Below are 20,854 nucleotides of genomic sequence, written 5' to 3' on the forward strand. Positions count from 1 at the left end.
GTCCCCCCCCCAACAGTTAGATGAGATTTACTCCCATGGCTGCAGCCCCTGAATTGGGACATAGCTATAGACTCACTTTCCAATTAAGGAGACCTCACACTTCACACTGACCTGCCATGCTTTCCCTCAGAGATCCTGATTCCCGTTTTGTTTGATTGTAAAGCATTCTTCCTTATCATACAGTACAGGCCAAAAGTTTGGACACACCTTGTTATTCAATGCGTTTCCTTTTTATTTTCATGACTATTTACATTGTAGATTCTCACTGAAGGCATCAAAACTATGAATGAACACATATGGAATTATGTACTTAACAACAAAAGTGTGAAATAACTGAAAACATGTCTTATATTTTAGATTCTTCAAAGTAGCCACCCTTTGCTTTTTTTATTAATAAGGGAAATAATTCCACTAATGAACCCTGACAAAGCACACCTGTGAAGGTAAAACCATTTCAGGTGACTACCTCATGAAGCTCATTGAGAGAACACCAAGGGTTTGCAGAGTTATCAAAAAAAGCAAAGGGTGGCTACTTTGAGGAATCTAAAATATAAGACATGTTTTCAGTTATTTCACACTTTTTTGTTAAGTACATAATGGTGTGTCCAAACCTTTGGCCTGTACTATATATATATATATATATATATATATATATATATATATATATATATATATATATATATATTGGCAGGACCTGAGCTGGATGAGAGAGACGGAGGTCTTGCTACGGGAGATCGTCTCGGTGTAACAAAGCAGTGACTTTAATAAAGTCTCATGCTGATGAATTAATAACTGAGTGGTCAGATGAACGCTGCCTTCAGTCTGTTGTCTCGGTCAGTTGGTCCAGGCGTACGCGTACAGGCCGTTGTCCTTCCACAGCTGACACCGAACAGCCGAGTAGTTGTGGACCGCCGTCAGGCTGTCGGACAGGAGAGCAGTGGCTGCTGGGTATTCTGGCCACTCATCTGCCATCTTACCTGCAAGACAGAAAAGGAGTGTCATCAGTGATTAGTTGTAGTCTTTCTTTCAAGACGTGTACGAAATATCACACACTGTGCTGCGAGATCCAAAGGAACCTTTACACAACGAATAGGACTTCCATATTTGACTTGTCTAGCCTGGATCCTGACCTGTGAATCTGCTGGTTGGAGCCACAATGGACCAATCAGAGTGATGTAAGTGTATCGATCGGAGACTCTAATTTTAGCCGCCGAGAGGCTGAGTAGGGGAGTAACTTGCCGGACGCGCTTCATGATCACGGACTCCAGATTTATTTACACTAACACAAACAAGGTTCTGCTTCCAATACATCCCACAATTGTGTTACTGGCATACGAAGTTGTGTCCAAAAGTCATAAACAGTTTTTAGAAAAGCGTAAAACAAGCGTGAGAACAGCGGTCAGCAAAAAATGAGACTTCACCCTCTCTCTTAGTCACAAAAACAGGTGAACAGATAATATTACTTTGCTTCCTGCGACCCCACCAGGTGCCTTGATTACCGTAAATGTCCTTTCAAAAATAATAGAACTACACCTTAGAGCAAGGATTAACTCTCCTGTTGTCCTCGGGTCATATTTGACCAGTTTACAAAAACTTTCTATATCAGAACTACGACAAAAGAACGTTGGAAAAAGCTATAAAAACGCAGGAAAAAAAATCAACGCTGAAAAAAGTGACAAAAAATTGGAAAAAGTAACAAAAAAACACGTCAAAAACATCACCAAAGGTGAAAAAAACTTGTTAAAAAAATTTGACAAAAAGTGAAAAAATACATTGGAAAAAGCGACAAAAAAACCTGACAAAAATTGACAAAAACATGGGACTGAAGTGCAGATTTTCATTTTGAAAGCCGACGGGCAAAGTTTGCCCAGAAATGTCAGATTCTTCCATCCTCACCGAGCTCGTCATAAAACTGGTTTAAATGATCATACGAAGCCTCCACGCTGCTTTCTGATTGGATGACCCAATGTGGCGGTGCGACACTGGTGGCTGGTGTTGCCAGATTGGGTGTTTTCTCCGCTACATATGAAGGCCTGTTTACGGTGTGTTTTAGCCCTGGTTTTGGCCTGGAAGGCTCTGTAGAAATCTGGCGCACTATTGGACGAAGTTAAACTGAGAGAGCGTGCCGTTCACAGACACCAGAATGAAGGAGTTCACGGTAACGTTCATCAGGCGGTAATACGGTACGTTCAGTTCACGTTCGCCCAAAATATGAACCGAGTTCATGAACTATCGTTCAATGAACGCGTTCAGGCACAACACTGACCGTGGACACTGCCGGAGAAACAACAACGGGACTTAACGGTGCGTTCAACTGCACCTCGTAAGCTCACGGTGCATTCAAAGTTGTCAAATAAACTTCTATCTAGTGGTTCTACTTTTTTGTCATTTAACAGCAACTAACATTTGAAATAATTTATCGTTATTACATTTTTCAAATAAATCATTAAAGATTTTACCATAGCATTTTAGCACCGGTCTCAGAAAAACAATACCCAAACCTAAACCAGGAAGCATCTGCACCTGTTTTGGCGAAGTTGACGAGATGGCGTGTGATGAGAACCTGGAAGCTCTTGTCTCGATCAGAGAGAGGTTTGCCCAGGAAGGACTCCAGCCCGCCGAAGAAAGTCACGGCGTCCAGACAGTGGAAGGAGAAGCGGCTGGGGAACGGCAGCAGGTCGCCAGACGCGGTAACCGGTCCTGACGGTGTATGTGTCACCACGTATCGGTACACGGGACTGTCGAGGGCCGCTGCGCAAAAGAGAGACAGGTTTAATCATATTAAGTTTAACACGCAGTGTGAGGAATTTAACTTTACATTATAGGTCCCATAACATGGTGCTCTTTGGATGCTTTTATATAGACCATAGTGGTCCCCTAATACTCTATCTGAAGTCTCTTTTATATAGGCCTTAGTGGTCCCCTAATACTGTATCTGAAGTATCTTTTATATAGGCCTTAGTGGTCCCCTAATACTGTATCTGAAGTCTCTTTTATATAGGCCTTAGTGGTCCCCTAATACTGTATCTGAAGTCTCTTTTATATAGGCCTTAGTGGTCCCCTAATACTGTATCTGAAGTCTCTTTTATATAGGCCTTAGTGGTCCCCTAATACTGTATCTGAAGTCTCTTTTATATAGGCCTTAGTGGTCCCCTTAATACTGTATCTGAAGTATCTTTTATATAGGCCTTAGTGGTCCCCTAATACTGTATCTGAAGTCTCTTTTATATAGGCCTTAGTGGTCCCCTAATACTGTATCTGAAGTCTCTTTTATATAGAACCTTAGTGGTCCCCTAATACTGTATCTGAAGTCTCTTTTATATAGGCCTTAGTGGTCCCCTAATACTGTATCTGAAGTCTCTTTTATATAGGCCTTAGTGGTCCCCTAATACTGTATCTGAAGTCTCTTTTATATAGGCCTTAGTGGTCCCCTAATACTGTATCTGAAGTCTCTGTTATATAGACCTCAGTGGTCCCCTAATACTGTATCTGAAGTCTCTTTTATATAGGCCTTAGTGGTCCCCTAATACTGTATCTGAAGTCTCTTTTATATAGGCCTTAGTGGTCCCCTAATACTGTATCTGAAGTCTCTTTTATATAGACCTTTGTGGTCCCCTAATACTGTATCTGAAGTCTCTTTTATATAGACCTTTGTGGTCCCCTAATACTGTATCTGAAGTCTCTTTTATATAGACCTTAGTGGTCCCAATACTGTATCTGCAGTCTCTTTTATATAGACCTTAGTGGTCCCCTAATACTGTATTAGGGTGCGCATATTCATGTTAAAAAACCTCATAAAGTGGAATTTTCATGCCATGGGACCTTTACAACAAACAAACAGTCATTTTGCTGGAAACTGGTACATATCAGAATCAGCTGCTTAGAGTTTTTACACCAGGTCTTTCTTAAAGGGATACTTCAGATCTTCTGAAGTGGGGTTGTATGAGCTGCGTCTCCTGACTCAGTGTGTTAGCTACTGTAGATGGCTTGAACTTATATAGATGATTTTAGGTGTCTAAAATGGGTTTAGCTGCTGCCCCCGTCTACAGCAGGACATTGCTTAGCTTCAGCATTGGTAATCTTGCCTGTTTCTCCAAACTGGGGGCGTGCATTTTTCTATTAAAGCCATGTAGGATATTTCATTCATAGCTTTTCAAGCTTCAAAAACCAAACATTCTGCAGTGCTCTAATACTAAATAAATTGGATACATAAAACTATACAGCACTGAGCACATGGCAACTCCTGAATGTGCAAAACATACCAGAATATGTAAACAGAAATGTTGTTAGGCATACATTACATTATAAACAGAAATAATCGATTATGAGCTGGCCGATTATCGATGCAGCATCGTCCATGTCCACGATTCCATGCATCGATTATTTGATTAATTTCAACACCTCTATTATACACAGAATCTTCAAAGTTCAAATACTGTTTTAACATAAATCTTAGCCAAAACTTACAAAATAAAAGTCTGTCACTCAAGTGAAAGCTGCACATTGATCATATTTATATTTTAATGCCCCAAACTAGATAAAACAGTGTGCAAAAAAACCTGTGTGTTCTTAAATGATAAGCCTTGTGTTATTCTAGACATTTCTTTCTAGATGGTTCTTTCGTGGAGGCAGATTCATCTGGCCCGATGTGGTTGACTTTGGAAAATATTTTCTGCTTTAGTTGTTCTTTTGTTGTTAATGTTTGTGTGTACTTTGTGTGTGACTGTACTGCTGCCATTCCCCTCTTGAAAAAGAGATTTTTTAATCTCAATGAGGTTTTTTTCCTGGTTAAATAATAAAAACTTATAGTGAATAAATCCCATGAAAGACCAAAAACAACAATGTGGCTCTCCGCTCCGAGCCGATTGGTGGAAAACATTAAAACCACAACAATAGAAGCTCTACGGCACACACAAATATCTTAGGCTTTGATACACACATGTTGTCTGTGTGTGTGTGTGTGTGTGTGTATATCTGATTACTGTGATGTGTGTACAGACAGGAGAGAGTGCACAAGCATCTATTCAAGGGACACAACGGGAGACCAGTCTGCAGCGGACAAAGCACAAATCACTCGTTTTCTAATCCCTACCTGTGTAGTCCTGACCCCACTACACACACACACACACACACACACACACACACACAAAAAAACACACACACAAACAACACACACACACACACACACACACACACACACACACACACACACACACACACACACACACACACACACACACACACACACACACACACACACACACACACACACACACTTACTTTTCATGAAATAATCTAAGAAAAATATCTGCAGCCTCTGTATGTGGCTTTGTTGAATTTGGCTTTCATTGAATATTTGAGTCAGAAGTTGCTGTTTAGGAAGCTTTTTTGCTTAAAATATTATTGATAGGAGCCTTAAAATCCCTATTCATCATCAACCCAGATTAGCCATTATTCTGTCACAGAAATAACCGCCTGTGCAACATATAAAGAAACCAAAAAAAACAATGAACCATGCAGAAAAATCACCCAAGATGCCTTGCAGTTGCCTCCCACAACAGCTAAATGTCAGTTTAATCAGAGCTTCACCGCTGAGTGAGCCTAACAAGCCCCACAGGCACAAAACCTTCACGAAGCAAAACTCTGCTGCAGTGCAAACTCATCAGGAGTGGAATAAAACAACGTGTAATGTATACTAATGCTCCAATATACTAATGTACTGCAGAAGGGCAGACCGTTTAACTTCGGAAACACTGCCAGCTTTCCTCAGACCAATAAACTGTATTCTGACAGATACATTTAGAAATATGCTGGCTCTATACACGCTAAAAGTACTGTTTGGTGATTGTGATTTAGGGGCTATTTCATGTTTGACAAAAAGGATCTTACTCTTTAACTAAAAGGTCTATCTCCGTAGGGATCCTTTCCATAATGTCGTCAGACACTTAGAATAATAATCTGAGTCTGTCAGCGGCAAAAACAGCACTTCTAAAATGCGTACCTGCCCATTAATTGCAGCTTGTTACGCTGCAGTCTTGCTTAATATTGGACTTATTTCAACAAATGTTGAATCCAGACACATCTGAGTCTGTCATTGGCAAAAACAGCACTTTTTGTGGACAAAATTCACTTTGTACAAATGCCCAGAGTGGTTACATTGCAGCCCAGGTCCGACCCCAGTAAGTGTGCCAGGCTTTGAAGCAAATTGAAAACATTTTCACACTGAACTGAAATGCACTCCTGCACTTTTTTTTTCTGCAGCTAAATTCTATACATTCTACCTTCACCTCACGGTGAACCAAACTTATAACAATCAGCGCTCTGTTACAAGTCTACTTATTCCCTGTCTTTTGTTGTCTGTTGTCTGTCCTGTCCCTTGTCTGTCTTAAATGTTCTACTTTAAGTAGTTTATGTATAATCTATAATGTGAATTTTAAATGTAACATCATGCTCAACGTGTAACACCACTTGATCCATGGTGAAACGTTTCTTCTCCTATATAATATGGATGAAATGACAATAAAACCCACTTGACTTGACTTGAACGTTGTCTTACATGGCAAAAAAGACATATGTAAATCAGTGGATCTTTTTTTTGTTTTTGATCCATTCAGTCCAATAACATTTGGCTGCACGACTGAATAAAAATCGCGGCAGCCGGTTGCAGCGGCCTTGCTCAATACTGGACTAGTTTAAAAATAATGTTGTTCCCATTAGTCCCTTAGACCTGTGGTCTTCAACGATTTTTAAGCCAAGGACCCCTTAACTGAAAGAGAGACGGATCTGGGACCCCCTACTACATATATTGTATTAAAAGAAGTTGCATAAATATCTGGTCCTACGATGACTTTTAGGGCAGCTTAAAGCGTTTATAGATACCTTTTTGCATAGAATACTAAGCTCTTCAAATAGTCTAATAATTGTTGGCATGATTTTATAAATCATGTTTTATGTTAAACACAAATGTGGAACAGTCATTCCTTTGGGATGAACTGTATCTGTGGATGGCTACCTTAGTGACTACCTTACCTATTGGCCAGTAAGCCTACCATCAGTGGGGATTTATTTTTGCTAATAATATGTTGGAATCATGTTAAGACTTTTACATTTTTGAAAAAAAACTTTCAAAAATTTATAATTTGGAGGCCGCCCTGGAGTGACTCTGAGGACTCTGTTGAAGATCCCTGCCTTAGACAGAAAACATAGGTTGAAAAAATGAATAACCTAAATGACCCTTTTGAAGCCCTTCACTATGAAACAAAGTTGAAGAGCTTTGTGAGTTTACCTGCAGCCCTCCAGGCCAGGTCGTTGTTGGGACAGGTGGTCCTGATGTCGGACACCATGGTGGTGTAGGCCCTCTCCGGACAGCGGTCTGTGGTGGGGCAGGGCGCGGAGCTCGGGTACAGCTCCAACGCGTCTTTGGAGAGATTCTCACTGAAGGACTGAAGTTTATCTGTGTGGAGCAGAGAAGAAGTCAGCTGGCCGAGTCTCCAGAGGCTGGTTTTAGAACGTAAGAGACGTCTCCTGATTCAACAGCCAATAGAGAAGTCAGCTGGTGGAGTCTCTAGAGGCTGGTTTTAGAAAGTAAGAGACGTCTCCTGTTACAACAGACAATAGAGAAGTCTGCTGATCAAGTCTCCAGAGGCTGGTTTTATAACGTAAGAGACGTCTCCTGTTTCTACAGCCAATAGAGAAGTCAGCTGGTGGAGTCTCCAGAGGCTGGTTTTAGAAAGTAAGAGACGTCTCCTGTTACAACAGACAATAGAGAAGTCAGCTGGTCGAGTCTCCAGAGGCTGGTTTTATAACGTAAGAGACGTCTCCTGTTTCTACAGCCAATAGAGAAGTCAGCTGGTGGAGTCTCCAGAGGCTGGTTTTAGACCGTAAGAGACGTCTCCTGTTTCTACAGCCAATAGAGAAGTCAGCTGGTGGAGTCTCCAGAGGCTGGTTTTATAACGTAAGAGACGTCTCCTGTTTCAACAGCCAATAGAGAGGTCAGCTGGTGGAGTCTCCAGAGGCTGGTTTTATAACGTAAGAGACGTCTCCTGATTCTACAGCCAATATAGAAGTCAGCTGGTGGAGTCTCCAGAGGCTGGTTTTAGAACGTAAGAGACGTCTCCTGATTCTACAGCCAATAGAGAAGTCAGCTGGTAAAGTCAGCTATAAAAACTGTAGTAATAAAATGATCCATAATCCATTTTATTTTAATGTTACAAACAGCTGGTTGAAATGGCAGAGTTTTAGACGGAGCCTCAACGACCGCCCGAAAAGCACGGTAACGTTATATGGTGAAGCGAGCTAGAGACTGACTGAAGAGAGGGAGCCGTGTTACAGAGAAATAAAACGTGTTTTCGCCGATTCATCACTAGAAATGTAACTGTAGCAAGCATCTCACTATCACTAACGTTATCCACATTCACATTCAGACGCAACAGATGATATATCCAGCTACAAAAAGCCTGGAAGTCGGAAGTTAGAACGGAAGTACAAATCTGGTCTCATCGGTGTGAACAGGTTTCAGAACGCCACAGACCGGCTCGTTGCAAGAAGTTGCAAGCTTCAACTCGTCTCATCGCTAATCTTTGGCATGAACTGGGTTTTATATAACCAGCTAGCTTTGTCCCAAATATGACAGTGTTTCCCAGAGTGTATTGCAAGCCTGGTTGCCCAGGCCTCAACCACTGGAAATTATTTTTTTATGTAATTTTAAAGCAACACCAAAGCACTTTTCCTCTTCGGTCCCCCTACAGGTTGGAAGTGGAATTGTCCATTACCGCTGTCATTGAAACTACAGATCCGCTACCAGATCTGGCAAACTTGCATAGTGCGGTTATAGCTGATAGAGAGCCGCAAAGCAAAAGCAGAAGTGCCTTTCAACCCGTTACGAGTAAACGAACCACTGAAACGATTTTGGAAACATTATTTTAAAAAGGTACAAAAGATTCTTTGGTGTTGCTTTAAGATGTTTTTTTAAACTACAGTTACAGTGGAACGGCTCGGTTGGAAACGTAGACGTAGTCCTATTTTCAAATCTCCACTTAGCTTTTAGCACTGACTAAATGTAAAGGGCCCCATTGAGTCTGTGTTTTGTAGCTTTTTTTGATTCTCAATTTTGCGATTCCATCCTTGATTTCTGTTATCACAGAAACTACATTAATGCTGCCATCAGTGTGCGACTGGCCACAAAAAAAAGACACTTATCACCGAGCTAAGCAACTTTTCTGCGGGAAACCCTGTATGAAGTTGGCGCACATAAGTTATGTAAACAGAAATATATGTATTCATAGACTATTTTCATTGTTGATTAATCTGTGGATTATTTTCTGGATGAATGGATTAGTAGTTTGGTCTCTAAAATGTCAGAAAATTGTGAATAATGTGGATCAGTGTTTCCTAAAAAGCCCAAGATGACATCCTCAAATGTCTTCTTTTGTCCACAACCCCAAGATATTCAGTTTCCTGTCCCAGAGGAGAGAAGACACTAGAACAACATTCACATTTAACAAGCTGACATCAGAGAAGTTTTTACTTTTTTCTTCGAAAAATGACTCAAACCGAAAAACAGATCATCATAATAGTTGGCGATTAACTTAATAGTTGACAACTAATCAATTAATTGATTCATCATCGCAGCTCTAATAGTTGTTAAGCCACAGAAATCAGCTTCCATGTTTGAATATGGACGACTTTTTAGAAACATTTCACTTCCACAGTCGCCCTGCTGCCGAGGAGACGATCACACATACGGAGACTTCTGTGCTGAGTAAAGATTGACATTTAATTTAACACTTCAGACCTTTTCATTAGTTCTTAAAAAGGAAAAAAAACTATTCCTATGGCTAAAAGCAATTTCCACAGCACTTAATGTTCATTAAATATTCAGCAGCTTCCTGTTAGAGTAGCATGTTACGGCGAACACACGAACCAGCATCAGACCGGCCTCCTCCTCTTTCTGCAGAGTGCTGCAGAGTAATTTCTCATGTAAACATTCACATTTACAGTCTACTGTCCCAGAGGTCCTTTAATATGTAAATTATGTAAACTAATGTAAAGACAGCCCAGATTAGAGCATACATGTTTAAACTATGGAAGTTTAGTTAAAAGGTCCTAAAAATTTTAGTTTGTAAAAGTTTATTTGCCTTGATGGACATATGTTGGTGTTTATATAATGAATATAAATCAATCTTAATGTTGTGTTAGGGGTGTCATCATTCTCCAAATTCACGATTCAATTTGAGCCACTAGATGGCAGAAGGATACTTTGCAACAAGAGTTTGAGTTTCTCAAAGTTTACAAGATGCACATGAATGCACCATGGAGTCCCCTCGGAGTCTACATGCATGTTACCAGCTGGTCATCTAACGCTACCCTGTGTCTTTAGCTGCATGCTACCAGCCGGTCATCTAACGCTACACTGTATCTTTAGCTGCATGCTACCAGCAGGTCATCTAACATTACCCTGTGTCTTTAGCCGCATGCTACCAGCAGGTCATCTAACGTTACCCTGTGTCTTTAGCTGCATGCTACCAGTAGGTCATCTAACGCTACCCTGTGTCTTTAGCCGCATGCTACCAGCAGGTCATCTAACATTACCCTGTGTCTTTAGCTGCATGCTACCAGCTGGTCATCTAACGTTACCCTGTGTCTTTAGCTGCATGCTACCAGCAGGTCATCTAACGTTACCCTGTGTCTTTAGCTGCATGCTACCAGCTGGTCATCTAACGCTACCCTGTGTCTTTAGCTGCATGCTACCAGCAGGTCATCTAACGCTACCCTGTGTCTTTAGCTGCATGCTACCAGCAGGTCATCTAACGCTACCCTGTGTCTTTAGCTGCATGCTACCAGCCGGTTATCTAACACGGTGTCTGTTGTTGTTGTTTTCTACGGACGTGCGCAAGTAGCTGGGTTAAGCTTGATTTATGGTTCTGCAGAGGCTCCACGCAGAGCTTTCTCCTTAGCCTACGTAAGTTTCCTGAAGTCTACACTTGTGCGTCAATCTCTTTAAGAGAATAGCAAGACCGGCATGTGTGTGGTAGAGCGAGTGAGAGAGCGGCGGCGATTATCTTCGAAGCGAGTACCGACTGTAGAGTCATAGTGAGAGAACCAAAGTGTCTCCTCCTGTTCTTTCTGACCACGGTGGGAAATCTGGAGCAGGAGAAGTTAACCCTCTCCTTGATCTCATGTTTATGGAGAAAAACCAGGAAATGAGTCAGGGGGGGAAATGCAACGCTACCAAGCCACGGCCGAGCAACGTGCGTCACTGCGATGTGTAGTTAAATTTTTCGGGAGGTGCACGTCAGGCTACAGCATAGGGTCCTTGGCTACGTACGTAGATTTTACGCAGAAGCAAAACTCCTGCTTTTGATAGCTGAAATCAAAAACTAATTTTGATTGATTTTTGATTAAAAATCACCTCCGTTTATGGTCTTCTTTCCAAATATTTGGACAACTTGTGTTTTGATGCTTTGGCAACATTGAACCTTCCATGCCTAAAAAAGCCTGTTTGAATAATGTCCACATATCGTTTTGCCACATGTTGGAAGTAAAGGCTCTTTGACTAATGTATGTATTAAGGACTGGGTAGAGTTGGGTCAACATAATAATTGAGGCCAGACATCACAGTGTCGGCCACTAATGTTTCAGTTACCTGTTACGAACCACTGGTAGTCCCCCCAGGTCCACATGGAAATGTTTGCAGCCGCCGGGCTGCAGAGGAAACACAGAGGAAACATAGAGACAACGTAGAGGAAACAAAAAGGAAACCGAGGAAACACAGAGGAAACACAGAGGAAACACAGATGAAACAGAGGAAACACAGAGGAAACAGGGTAAACGTAGAGGAAACAGAGGAAACTCAGAGGAAACATAGAGACAACGTAGAGGAAACAGGGGAAACACAGAGGAAACAGAGGAAACACAGAGGAAACAGAGGAAACACAGAGGAAACAGAGGAAACACAGGAAAGACAGGAAACACAGAGGAAACAGAGGGGAAACGTAGAGGAAACACAGAGGAAACAGAGACAATGTAGAGGAAACAGAGGAAACAAAGAGGAAACAAAGAGGAAACAGAGGAAACAGAGAGGAAACAGAGAGAAACAGAGGAAACAGAGACAACGTAGAGGAAACAGAGGAAACACAGACGAAACAGAGGAAACAGAGAGGAAACAGAGGAAACAGAGGAAACGTAGAGACAACGTAGAGGAAACAGGGGAAACAGAGAGGAAACGGAGGAAACACAGAGGAAACAGAGGAAACAGAAGAAACAGAGGAAACAGAGGGGAAACGAGGAAACAGAGACAACGTAGAGGAAACAGGGGAAACACATAGGAAACAGAGGAAACACAGAGGAAACAAAGAGGAAACAGAGGAAACAGAGAGGAAACAGAGGAAACCGAGGAAACACAGAGGAAACCGAGGAAACACAGAGGAAACAGAGACAACGTAGAGGAAACAGAGGAAACACAGACGAAACAGAGGAAACAGAGAGGAAACAGAGGAAACACAGAGGAAACGTAGAGACAACGTAGAGGAAACAGGGGAAACGGAGAGGAAACGGAGGAAACAGAGAGGAAACACAGAGGAAACAGAGGAAACAGAAGAAACAGAGGGGAAACGTAGAGGAAACAGAGACAACATAGAGGAAACAGGGGAAACACATAGGAAACAGAGGAAACACAGAGGAAACACAGAGAAAACAGAGGAAACACAGAGGAAACGTAGAGGAAACACAGAGGAAACAGACAACGTAGAGGAAACACAAAGGAAACAGAGGAAACACAAAGGAAACACAGAGGAAAGAGGAAACAGAGGAAACAGAGGAAACACAGAGGAAACCGAGGAAACACAGAGGAAACAGAGACAATGTAGAGGAAACAGAGGAAACACAGACGAAACAGAGGAAACAGAGAGGAAACAGAGGAAACACAGAGGAAACACAGAGGAAACAGAGGAAACACAGAGGAAACAAAGAGGAAACACAGAGGAAACAGAGATGAAACAGAGAGGAAACGTAGAGGAAACAGAGGAAACACAGGAAACACAGAGGACTGAGATCAGTTTGACAGACAGTAACAGCTGACAGACAGTAACAGCTGACAGACAGTAACAGCTGACAGACAGTAACAGCTGAGAGACAGTAACAGAGGAAACACAGACGAAACAGAGGAAACAGAGAGGAAACAGAGGAAACACAGAGGAAACGTAGAGACAACGTAGAGGAAACAGGGGAAACGGAGAGGAAACGGAGGAAACAGAGAGGAAACACAGAGGAAACAGAGGAAACAGAAGAAACAGAGGAAACAGAGGAAACAGAGGAAACAGAGGGAAAACGTAGAGGAAACAGAGACAACATAGAAGAAACAGGGGAAACACATAGGAAACAGAGGAAACACAGGAAACACAGAGGACTGAGATCAGTTTGACAGACAGTAACAGCTGACAGACAGTAACAGCTGAGAGACAGTAACAGCTGAGAGACAGTAACCGCTGACAGACAGTAACAGCTGACAGTGATGAACCTGAACCAGGTGAGTGCTCACCTGAAGTCAGCCTCCTGCTCCGTTGTCCCGACGACAAAAGGAACGTCACTGTGGTCTCCTTTCTTGTCCCACACCTGGAAAGGTGGAGCTTCCAGGACGTATCCGTCCACCACGGCCACCGGGCCGATGAAGCGCCCTCTGACGGGGAGGTCTGTCATCTCATCTGCTGCCCAGGAGGGGAACTCCTGCCACGGGATGGCCTGTGGGGGGGAAAGAGTTTTATACCTTAGAAACTTTTAGAAGGTAGTTGTGATTATTTTTGGATTGAAAAAGGTGCAGAGAGAGGAAAAACAGAGCTTCCCATTTAAATTATTTGAGGTTTTATACCAATTCAATTACAGACTCACAGTATTTTGTACACAGATTATTTTGTACACAGATTATTTTGGATAGCTTTTACACCTGAGCTGTTTGATGTGTTTAACCGAACCCTGGAGCATTTTGTCTGATAGTCCGGTTCGTTCGGGCGGTGTGAAAGCTCAATCGAACTGCGGATCAAACAACCAAACTCTGGGCCGCTTGAAATCGGGGGTCTTGGTTCGCTTCTAGAGTTCAGGACCTTTTTGCCACAACATGAACATATTATAAATACAAAATAGATAAAAAGACATTGTGTACAGGCTAATATTGAACTAACTAAAAGTAAGGAAAAGGAATGTAAACAACAGACTTTTTAGTGCAAACTGCATAATGACACAAACCTTTAACGATAAACTTGGCCACTGCCCTGTTGTCAACATTGAACTAATGGAGAACCAACTTAAGTGCAAAGGAATGTAACTGAATTGCCTTGTTGCTGAAAAGGTGCTGTAGAAATAAAGTTGCCTTGCAACCTCAGCCTGTCAGTCAGTCACCAGGGCACAGAAACCACCGTTGTGCCTGCTTGTCTCACAGGAAGTGTAACGTCAACAGCACCACTTGAAACCACTTCATCGGCATTGCCATGACTCACTGTAGCTCAGATGTAGATCATGTCAGCTAGCTCCATAGACAGTAAAAGAAAGGCTGTTTCTCCAACTTCAGTCAGTTACAAGGCAGGATCAGCTGGGAGACTTCTTCTAAACCAGGGCGCACATTTAAGTAGTTCTCTTGTAGATTATGGTGAACTTGTGTGTGTTGTAGCAGTGCTTTGCTATTGAGAATGAGGTAGCATGCTAGCGTTACCGTTAGCATGCTAATGCTAGCATGCTAACAGTTGCGGTTAGCCAGCTCGTTTCGGCTTGTGACGTAGAAAGTCCATGGATGTATTAAGAGAACTGGATACAGGCGGGAAGCCCCATATTTTCCGATGAGAGTGCTCAAAAGCGCATAAAGCAAACATGGAGCTCGGCTCTTCCGCATTGTTGGCCCATGACGTCACGATGGACCTCTCTCGTGACTCTTACAAGTGGCGAACTCATGAACTCGCCGTTATTATTGTCTAAAATATTCACCAACGTTAAACATTGTGTTTTCGTTGTTCCCGATCGTTTACACGCTTAGCTAAATAAACGGTAGATGTATTTAGCTAGACAACCAAGGAGATTTAGTCATTATGTTGTGCTACTAGCTAGCTAGCTACTAGCTAGCGCTAGCAGTTAGCCTGTAGTTTCGTGAACAGAGCTCATCCATGGCTACATCTCTCATCCACGTTACAAGCTTTGCAGCATACAGCCCTCGAATGGATCATAAGAGAGAACCAAGGCCATGTAATCACTATGTCTGTAGTAACATTATGTAGGCATATAGCTAGCTATGTATAGATCTTAATACAGCCATGCTAGCTACCCCTGATGTTAGTAACTAGCTAGCTAGCTGATAGCCCCGCCAGTTTGGGAAACGCTAATGACGTTACATCCACGTAACAGGCTTTACAACATACATACATCCCTCGGATGTATCATAACTTCATAAGATAATACCATGGACGTATTAATAGAACACATGGTGAATTACAACCATTAGCTATATCCATTATTACAGCTAGCTACATGAGCTCAGAGAACAGTCATGTGATCATATATCCATTATTACAGCTAGCTACATGAGCTCAGAGAACAGTCATGTGATCATATATCCATTATTACAGCTAGCTACATGAGCTCAGAGAACAGTCATGTGATCATATATCCATTATTACAGCTAGCTACATGAGCTCAGAGAACAGTCATGTGATCATATATCCATTATTACAGCTAGCTACATGAGCTCGGAGAACAGTCATGTGATCATATATCCATTATTACAGCTAGCTACATGAGCTCAGAGAACAGTCATGTGATCATATATCCATTATTACAGCTAGCTACATGAGCTCGGAGAACAGTCATGTGATCATATATCCATTATTACAGCTAGCTACATAAGCTCAGAGAACAGTCATGTGATCATATATCCATTATTACAGCTAGCTACATGAGCTCAGAGAACAGTCAAGTGATCATATATCCATTATTACAGCTAGCTACATGAGCTCAGAGAACAGTCATGTGATCATATATCCATTATTACAGCTAGCTACATGAGCTCGGGAGAACAGTCATGTGATCATATATCCATTATTACAGCTAGCTACATGAGCTCGGAGAACAGTCATGTGATCATATATCCATTATTACAGCTAGCTACATGAGCTCAGAGAACAGTCATGTGATCATATATCCATTATTACAGCTAGCTACATGAGCTCAGAGAACAGTCATGTGATCATATATCCATTATTACAGCTAGCTACATGAGCTCAGAGAACAGTCATGTGATCATATATCCATTATTACAGCTAGCTACATGAGCTCAGAGAACAGTCATGTGATCATATATCCATTATTACAGCTAGCTACATGAGCTCAGAGAAGCTGGTGGCTTGGTAGAGACTGAAGGCAGGACACATTCAGAAACCGTATATCTCACTCAAAACAGCATGGATGGATTTTATTTCAAAGTTTGTCTGCGTGTGGAAGCACCAAAGACACAAAATAACACCCCAAATCACCAGAAAAAGTGATTTTTTTTCATAATATGGGCACTTTAAGGCATCAGGCGTGCATAAAATACTTTGAATCAACCTGAGTGGCAGCTGGAAAAAGTTGAATATGACATTTTAAAAACCTAATAACAGTAATTACAGTACGATAATCGCTGCTTTTATTAAAAGTTTCTTTTTACTGACTAGGCTCGGGTGTTATTTCATTTCATAAAAACACATTATTCATGATTCATCCTGAGGTTTTAGTGCCACGTGTTGAAATGGAAGCTCTCTTTTTTTAAAATGACTCTAGTAATGCGTTTCTGCAGAGAATCATTTCATTCAGAGTGAAGGTGTGGAATACATTTGTTAAGTTATGGCTGCAAATTTCATCCTCAGGAGTTTCACAGTAAAAAAAAAAAAAAAATATTATTATTAAAATAATATTCCTATCCACTTTCTTCATTAACGATCGCAGTAAAAAAAAAATTATTCAGGCGCTCTAATACCTGGGTGTGACATTACATGATCCATCAAAATCTCTCATTACATCGTAAAAAGATGAGCTATGAATCAGGTATTTTATGAAATCCTCAAACATTAAAGTGAATATTAAAAAGAGAATACCTTCTGTGCTGTATTTGGTCTCTTATTAGATATTTAAAATTACTTTAATTGCACCAAAACTGCCGCTAAGTTGCAAGAATCAGCAGTGAAAGAAGTCTTCAGATCCTTCAGTAGAAGTAGAAGGGTTAGGCTAAAGTAACTAGTAACTAAAGTAACTAGTAACTAAAGCTGTAACAGATGAATGTAGCGGAGTAACTAAAGTAACTAGTAACTAAAGCTGTAACAGATGAATGTAGCGGAGGAACTAAAGTAACTAGTAACTAAAGCTGTAACAGATGAATGTAGTGGAGTAACTAAAGTAACTAGTAACTAAAGCTGTAACAGATGAATGTAGCGGATTAACTAAAGTAACTAGTAACTAAAGCTGGAACAGATGAATGTAGCGGAGTAACTAAAGTAACTAGTAACTAAAGCTGTAACAGATGAATGTAGTGGAGTAACTAAAGTAACTAGTAACTAAAGCTGTAACAGATGAATGTAGCGGAGTAACTAAAGTAACTAGTAACTAAAGCTGTAACAGATGAATGTAGTGGAGTAACTAAAGTAACTAGTAACTAAAGCTGTAACAGATGAATGTAGCGGAGTAACTAAAGTAACTAGTAACTAAAGCTGTAACAGATGAATGTAGCGGAGTAACTAAAGTAACTAGTAACTAAAGCTGTAACAGATGAATGTAGCGGAGTAACTAAAGTAACTAGTAACTAAAGCTGTAACAGATGGATGTAGTGGAGTAACTAAAGTAACTAAAGCTGTAACAGATGAATGTAGTGGAGTAACTAAAGTAACTAAAGCTGTAACAGATGAATGTAGCGGAGTAACTAAAGTAACTAAAGCTGTAACAGATGAATGTAGTGGAGTAACTAAAGTAACTAAAGATGTAACAGATGAATGTAGCGGAGTAGAAGTAGAAAGTGGCACGAAAAGAAAAGAGTCCAGTAAAGTACCTCAACATTTGTACCCAAGTGCAGTACTTGAGTAAATGTACTTCAGTTACATTCCAGCGCTGTGTGAAAGCGTCGTACCTGCAGGACCTGTCTGACGGAGAGACGTCTGAGGCAGCCGGCGTCTCTGCAGTCCGTCTTCTTCAGGAACGCCAGGTTGTCGGACTCGGCCCGCTCCAGCGTGGCGTTGTACGCGTACGAGCCGCTCATGTCCACCGCGGCGTGGAAGAGACCCTTCGCCAGCGGAGACATCATCATGGTCCACACCGAGGTCCCACCTGAAGACGAGTCAGACCGTCAGAGTAACTCAGCGCTCAGTCGGGTCGGCTAATAAATAAAAGGTGCTACAAGCCAGGGTTTCTCAACTGGGGGTAACTTCTGGAGGACTGCAGGGGGCTAGGGTTAGGGCCGTTACAGAGTCAACGCATCGGTACGCATACACGTCCGCAAGGCTACGCTTCGGCCGCCATTATGCGTCGATGCGTAGCCAAATGTGTCGTCCCAGTTTTTGATACGCGACGCGCCGATGCGCACAATACTACGCGTTGTCGGTGGGGGCGACACTGCACGTATTGTACATTAAAAATATTGAATCAACATATCTGTGCAATTTCGTCAAACATAGGACTACTGAGTCACATTTTTCGGGATTTGTATCAACGTTGTGTGTATATCTGTATATCTATGCTCCCTGACCATAGGTATATATCTATGCTCCCTGACCATAGGTATATATCTATGCTCCCTGACCATAGGTATGTATCTATGCTCCCTGACCATAGGTATATATATCTATGCTCCCTGACCATAGGTATATATATCTATGCTCCCTGACCATAGGTATATATCTATGCTCCCTGACCATAGGTATCTATCTATGCTCCCTGACCATAGGTATATATCTATGCTCCCTGACCATAGGTATATATATCTATGCTCCCTGACCATAGGTATATATCTATGCTCCCTGACCATAGGTATATATCTATGCTCCCTGACCATAGGTATATATCTATGCTCCTGCATAGGTATATATCTATGCTCTCTGACCATAGGTATGCATCTATGCTCCCTGACCATAGGTATATATCTATGCTCCTGACCATAGGTATCTATCTATGCTCCTGACCATAGGTATATATATCTATGCTCCCTGACCATAGGTATATATATCTATGCTCCCTGACCATAGGTATATATCTATGCTCCCTGACCATAGGTATATATCTATGCTCCCTGACCATAGGTATATATCTATGCTCCCTGACCATAGGTATCTATCTATGCTCCCTGACCATAGGTATCTATCTATGCTCCCTGACCATAGGTATATATCTATGCTCCCTGATGAGAGCCACTCTCCGGGGGGGTCTGGCTCTGCCGACCGAGCACCGTGGAGCGCTCTGCTGCCCCCTGTTGCGTGGGCGGTGTATTGCATTTCACGCATCGCCCGTGACGCTTGGGTCTACTTGCGTCCGCTGTTTAGACTATGAAAGGGAGCGCGTCGCTCGCGTGGCTTGTTCGCGTTGCTCACGTTGACTCTGTAACGGCCCTTAGGGTTTAACCCTACCTAGGGAGGTCCCGGGACATGTCTGCATGGATTACGTTTTTTTATTTTTTTTATTACTTGGAAAAAGTGTGACAAATTTGGTAACAAATGTCAGAAAAAGCGCCAATAAACGTCAAAAAAATGTTCTTAAAAAATTGAATGAAATAAAAACACCTTGGAAAAAGCCCAGTTTTGATAATTGGGGGGGGTTGAAACACCCCCCGTAAATTACTATCTATCTATCTATCTATCTATCTATCTATCCATCCATCCATCTATCTATCTATCCATCCACCTACCTACCTACCTACCCACCTACCTACCCACCCACCTACCTACCTACCTACCTACCTAACCACCTACCTACCTACCCACCTACCTACCTACCACCTAGCTACCTACCCACTTACTTACCTACCTACCTACCCACCTACCTACCTACCCACCTACCCACCTAACCACCTACCTACCCACCTACCTACCTAACCACCTACCTAATCTCTACACATGAAGGAAACATGCCAGTTCCATGTAAAGAGTCCGAGGCCTTCAGAGTGTGTGCAGAGCCTCTAAAAAATGTGAAATTGACCCGTTTGCTCACAGCCAACCTTTGCTTTAGTGGCGCCGTTGGAGTATATCCAAACATTCACAGCAGGTTTCAAAAGCTTTTTCACAGCAGGGACCCAGTGACACATCTCATACCTGAGCTCTGTCCAAATATGGTGACTTTCCCGGGATCTCCTCCAAACACGTGGATGTTCCTCTGGACCCACTTCAGAGCTGCGATCTGGTCCAGGAAGCCATAGTTCCCTATGGAGAGAGAGAGAGAGAGAGAGAGAGAGAGAGAGAGAGAGAGAGAGAGAGAGAGAGAGAGAGAGAGAGAGAGAGAGGAGGGAATCGATTAGCGAAACCAGAAACTGCTTTGATGTGGCCTTGTTTTCGGCGTCCCATTTTTCCTCTGTCAGAAACAAAAACCCAGCTCGCTGTACGGTAGCCTCTCCGGCAGCTTGAACTACATTTAACGGTCTTTACAAGCCGAGGGAGGCGAGGGAAAATGGGCCACGGGAATCGGGAGTATTCAAAATTAGAAACGTGAGAGAGGGAGAAGATGAAAAAGGGACTCATGTCGCCTCCTGTCACGCGAGGCTCTCTCTCGTTTAACGGGTCGTTTCACTTTTTAAATTATGTAACAAACAAATGACCCGACTCCCAACAGGATAGTTTGTGTCCCAAGGTGTGCGAAGACGCAAACAGCA

General features: G+C 42.1%; 1 protein-coding gene across 1 annotated transcript in view; it reads right to left on the reverse strand.

Moving 5' to 3' along the window:
• Positions 1 to 667: 667 nt before the first annotated feature.
• Positions 668 to 20,854, reverse strand: part of si:ch211-71n6.4 (para-nitrobenzyl esterase) — a 31,168-nt gene continuing 10,981 nt past the window's right edge. Inside the window, exons 4-10 of the mRNA XM_039795968.1 lie at positions 20,301 to 20,408; positions 18,131 to 18,327; positions 13,538 to 13,737; positions 11,645 to 11,703; positions 7,286 to 7,453; positions 2,524 to 2,751; positions 668 to 977 (exon numbers count right to left, since the gene is read on the reverse strand). Coding sequence (XP_039651902.1) covers positions 835 to 977; positions 2,524 to 2,751; positions 7,286 to 7,453; positions 11,645 to 11,703; positions 13,538 to 13,737; positions 18,131 to 18,327; positions 20,301 to 20,408 — 1,103 coding nt within the window. The 3' untranslated portion in view covers positions 668 to 834. The remainder of the gene's footprint in view (positions 978 to 2,523; positions 2,752 to 7,285; positions 7,454 to 11,644; positions 11,704 to 13,537; positions 13,738 to 18,130; positions 18,328 to 20,300; positions 20,409 to 20,854) is intronic.

The sequence above is a fragment of the Perca fluviatilis genome, chromosome 3 (genome assembly GCF_010015445.1).
Source record: "Perca fluviatilis chromosome 3, GENO_Pfluv_1.0, whole genome shotgun sequence".
Classification (NCBI taxonomy): domain Eukaryota; kingdom Metazoa; phylum Chordata; class Actinopteri; order Perciformes; family Percidae; genus Perca; species Perca fluviatilis.